The following is a 5,050-nucleotide window of genomic DNA, read 5'->3' as shown; positions in this document are numbered from 1 at the left end:
ATGCGAGTTGTTTTGTTGTTTGGCTTTTGTATACCATGGATTTCTGGACAAGAAATAAATCGAGATTATTCTCCTCTTTTGGATGTGAGTTTTCATAATTTTTAAATCAGAAATACAGTAATCTGATGGTTATAAATTGTCTTTCCTGATCGACATCATCTTTTCTTTTTTTAAAGAAAAATACATCAGCTGCCAACCCGGGTATCTATCTTCGAATCATGCCAAACGGGTTAGCTTACTTGAGAGAAGTGGGAATGAAAGTCATCAATGAGCAGATTCTGAAATTACAATTGCCCAACATCAGAGAACCAATCGAAAATGGAGAAGTAAGATGGAACTAGGCATTCGAAGTTTTACCAAAAAAGACTTCAGGTTTCGATTTATAATCTAATGATGAGCAAGTATTGGGCACCTCAAGAATACTCATTGGATATGTCGGAACCAAGTACATTTGCCTGGAGCATGAGTAAAATGCACTTGAGGTATGATGTCCTTCAGTTTTGAATCTTTTCTTATAATTCTGGAATTTCAGAGCCGCTGGAGACTTCCAAGCAACTTTGAACAGCCCTCTTCTCCTTCCAACTGTACCCATTACCGGTCATTTTGAGGCTCTTTTGGGTCATATTAGTCTATATATTACTGTTAATATGGAGAGGTACTGGTGCTTTTTAATATCCATTCCAATTTATAAAAAAAGTTTAGAAACCCCCATGGAGCACCTCAAGTGAGGTCCACAGGATGTAGAAGTTCCATTGGATATGTTGATCTGAATGTGAGAAACACTGGTGTTATCACTGATTTCTTTATTAATGCGTTCAAAGGTTTGCAGGAGTGAATTTGAGTTATTTAAAAAAACTGAAAAATATATTCCAGCATTTCTGATTGGAAATTTCAAACCGCAAGTGGAACAGAAAATGTGCAAAATGATCGAATCAATTATTGATAGAGACATGAATATTCTGCTATCAAACATGCCATTGAAGGTAAGTTCTGAGAGCTGAGCAATCTCTTTTTTTTAAACAATTTCCAGATTCGAATCAATGAAAACAATTTGGATATCATTGGAGAGACGTTTGGTGTTGCTCCAAAAAAGGTGAGGTAGGTTTTGAAAGCAACTTATCATACCGTAAACACTCAAAAAATAATAGAGTGCCACTTAAATCGTCAACTTTGAGCCCATATGTCTCGGTTCCTGTTAAAAATATAAAAAAGTTATCAACTGATATAATTTTTTTGATATTATAATCAAAAATCTATCAATTGATGAATCTAAGATATCTTTCACAGGAACCGAGATATATGGGCTCAAAGTTGACGATTTGAGTGGCATAGCCTTTTGGCGAAACAACTTTTGGAAATGTATGGGTGCGAGTACAGTCTTCTTCTAGGGTTCAAAACTTTTGAACACACAGAGTCTAGGTTTAATACTAGTTTTTGGGTGCGATTTTCGTTCAAATTTAAATGATTTTAGACAGGGGAATAACTAAAAAAGTCCGCGAGCAATTTACAGTTAGATAAGTCCAAGTGTTGACTTTTTATTAGTTTTATTGGAGTTTTTATTAGTTTTATTGGAGTAAAAATGGGAATTTTTATTAGTTTTATTGGAGTAAAAAGTAGCTCATCTGGCATCTCCAGCCACTGATGAGGCAGGATTGCCGAAAAGCGTAAGAATGGCTGCTGAAGATCTAAAAGTTGGCTTGCGAATTATGGTTTGATTACTTATAATTGCCATTCACACCTTTTTTTCACAATTTTTCCCCATTTGCTTAAGGACCCAAGTTATAGCCAACTCTTAAATCTTGAGCCGCCGTTCGTACGCTTTTCGGCAACCCCGCCTTACCTGTGTCATTGGATCCACAAGTTCAACTCCTCGAGAGGCTTGTATAAACGGAATTTTAAAAATTTTATTTATTTAATGCCCCCCCCCCTTTACTTTAATGAAATTACTTTATCATCAATTCAGTGTTCCCACAATTAAGTACTCCTAAAAATCGTTGTACCCCAGAAGTAATTCAAGATCGTACTCTCAAAAGTTTTTCCGAGCTTTTTGTGCGACTTTTAATAATTTGGTGAACTACTGACCAAACGATCCCATCTCTTTTTCAGCATCATCGAGCTGGAAAGCTATCAAGCTTCAATGCAAAGAATATCACTTTAACTCATTTCGTTCAACGTCTCCGTGATAAGGAATTAGTTTTGGATTATCAAATGTTGACTGCTCCATTTGTTCAAAATGGTGCTATAAATATGCTATCAAAAGGAGAAATCTCTTGGAGAGGACATGGAGGAACACCTTTCTTCCCTCCAAACATCAGAATTCCAGCTCCTCATGGTTTGATTTGAAAAATATTGACTAATTAGAATTTTAAATTTTTCCAGGTGTCCACATGATTGAATTTTATGCAAGTGACTATTTGGCTAACTCCATGCTGTATCATTCGTATAAACAACATTTTTTGGATGTAACTGTTGGTCCAGAGAGTTCTCCTCAACTTCAAGGATTATTGGTCACCACTTGTGGTCCAGCTGGATTCTGCCTTGGAGAATTCTTAGGAACACTCGGGGAACAGTTCCCAGATCGACAAGTAGAAATTGAGTTTTTCGCAAAGAAGGTTTGAATATTGTATTTTGGAGTTTTCAAAAATGGAAAATTTTCCAGGCACCACTGATTGTTTTCATTGATAATCGATCCAGATTCCGTCTTCATGGTGGTCTGAATATGTATGTGAGGCCATCAAAACCAACACAAGTCAAGCAGCAGATTTTGAAGGCAGACACAACAATGACAGCCAATGTCAATTTATGGATCAACGGATCCGTGATCGTTGGAAATTCAACAATCGAAAATTTGGATTTCAAGGTAAACTGTGAAAATATATTTATTGTACTAGAATTTAAAACTTTAATTGATAGGACTACTGTAAGATAGAATAGTGGTTCTTGTTTTTGAAAATTAACGTTCCAAGTTTCCAGCTACTCGAAACAAAAATCAACGATGTCGATCAGGATTCTTTCTCTGATTTAGGATTGTTTGGAGCAGAGTTCCTAGAGAAGCTTCTCACTGAAATTCTTCAAATGGGAATTGCTCTGCCAACAATGCAAGGGGTGATACTGAAAAGTCCAAAGTGAGTCTGAAAAGTTTTGCTTGATATTTAGCTATTTTTATTTTTAGACTGACATTCCATGACCGTTATCTGAAAGTGTCAACATATTTCAAGCTAGACGAGGAATACGCCGGAAGTTTAGTTAGAGGAGCAGTTGGAAAGACATTACGTGGACCATTGCGATAGATCTTTTTCAGACAATCGTTTTCAGATAAATTTATATATTTATATTCAATTACCGGTTTTATGTACATTTGAAGAAAGATCACCAAAATGAATATCTTACTATTTTAATTCTTATAAATCTTTTAGGGAATTCTGTATGTTTTCAAAAGCGATTTAGTGCTGAAAGTTCGCGACCACATTATTATTTTTGCACAGAAAAATCGGAGCTATGGAATTTGTGAAATTACTATGAAAGCTTTTTACAGTTTTTGTGTTTAAAACCGCCAACAAAGTTTGAAAATAAAATTTTCCTATATCTACAAAATCGCCGGAAAACTAAACAGTAAAACCTACTACGAAACAGTAGTATCTACTACATCGCAAAGATGGTCGGAAAATGAAGAACTTGCGCTTTCAATGTCTCTGGTAATCGGTTTCCAACCAGATTCGGGAAAATTCCGGAGCAGAAATGGCTAGATCTGGTTAGAAAATTGTCCGAATCAGGTTGGAAAATTAGCTTTTTCGGTCGGATCCGGTCAGAAAATCACCAGATCTGGTCGGAAAATAAAAAGTTTACGAATCTGATTGGAAATGCGCGTTACCCGAACCTGGTTGGAAAATTTCCCGAAACTGGTTAGAAACCGATTACCAGAGGCATACTGTAATTTCTCCCCGGGGGCCCGGGGCCGGGCTTGGGGGGATTTTTTTCAGGGCCGGGGCCCCGGCCCCGGAAGGGCCCGGTGTCAAAAATTCTGTATTTTTGAGCCAAATTTTGAGCTCTCAATATAATTTTTTTCCATTTTTTTTTCGTATTTCGGATTGTTTGTCTGTCTGATCAAAAAAGATCGAAAAACTCGAAAAAAATTTTTTTGGTCGAAAAAAATCACATAAGGGTCCCCCTTTTGTGTTTTTTGAAAATTTCGAAACTAGTGAAATGACGGGCCCGCCGGGCCGGGCCTCCGAAATTCCGGAAAAAGCCCGGCCCGGCCCGTTACAAGTATGACCAGAGGGGTTGTTTTACAAATACAGATTTCGAATTATTCGAGTTAATTTTTTCATATTTTGCTGTATTTCTCTATATACATCAATACGGAGATCAGATTTTCAAAATTTCATGTAATATTTATTGTTTCGTCTGTTTGAAAAACCTCTCGCGAGATCTCGTTATCGTTTAAGAATTACTTTTTTTGGCGATTTCAAAACCCTTCGATACGGTAATCGTTTAGAGGACACGGCATGCTTTGCTAGTATGCTCCTTTAATACAGTAGTCTTTCGAAATTTACTGATTTTAGGTCGAAATGTGATCTGCTTCGAAGATTTTTCTCTTAATTTTAGTTTTGTTTGTTAAATTGTCTTATTGTCCGCCGGAATGTCCGGTATATTAGTTCGAGCTGAAGTCGAAAAAAAAATCGATTTCTTCCAAACCGCAGTGACTTTGAATATAATTGAAACGAAAAATTCAAGAATTTTTTTGAACTTTTCTCGTTCTATTCGATTTTATAAGACTCGGGTCCTATCTAATAGTGAGACCCCGGAATTTGCGGGGTCTCTCTAATAGTAAGAGTGCAAAGCAAGCGCGCTCTGCTGGGCTAGAGAAGCCCGCCATCGGGGTTAGTGACTGTCGCCGTTTTTATCACGAGTGTATTAGAAACATAATTGTATAGTTTTCTGAAGCTTCCTGATGAATAATCTCTCGCTTTGCTATTAAAGATAATACTGTCGTTTCATTCCTTCTCGTGTGTGCAAAACTAAACCTGTTCATTTCTTTTTTCCAGGTGAA

General features: G+C 36.8%; 1 protein-coding gene across 1 annotated transcript; it reads left to right on the top strand.

Moving 5' to 3' along the window:
• CBG03384 lies at nucleotides 1–3,290 on the top strand (the record flags this gene model as incomplete). The annotated part of the gene is made up of 12 exons (XM_045235727.1): nucleotides 1–84; nucleotides 177–326; nucleotides 373–482; nucleotides 533–655; nucleotides 703–821; nucleotides 874–983; nucleotides 1,031–1,093; nucleotides 2,107–2,332; nucleotides 2,380–2,612; nucleotides 2,660–2,860; nucleotides 2,974–3,125; nucleotides 3,173–3,290. The coding sequence occupies 12 exons, from the start codon at nucleotides 1–3 to the stop codon at nucleotides 3,288–3,290; spliced, it is 1,689 nt and encodes a 562-aa protein (XP_045092378.1).
• Between the last annotated feature and the right edge of the window lie 1,760 nt (nucleotides 3,291–5,050).

Source organism: Caenorhabditis briggsae (genome assembly GCF_000004555.2).
Source record: "Caenorhabditis briggsae complete genome, chrIV, whole genome shotgun sequence".
Classification (NCBI taxonomy): domain Eukaryota; kingdom Metazoa; phylum Nematoda; class Chromadorea; order Rhabditida; family Rhabditidae; genus Caenorhabditis; species Caenorhabditis briggsae.
This window is presented reverse-complemented; position numbering and strand designations above follow the sequence as displayed.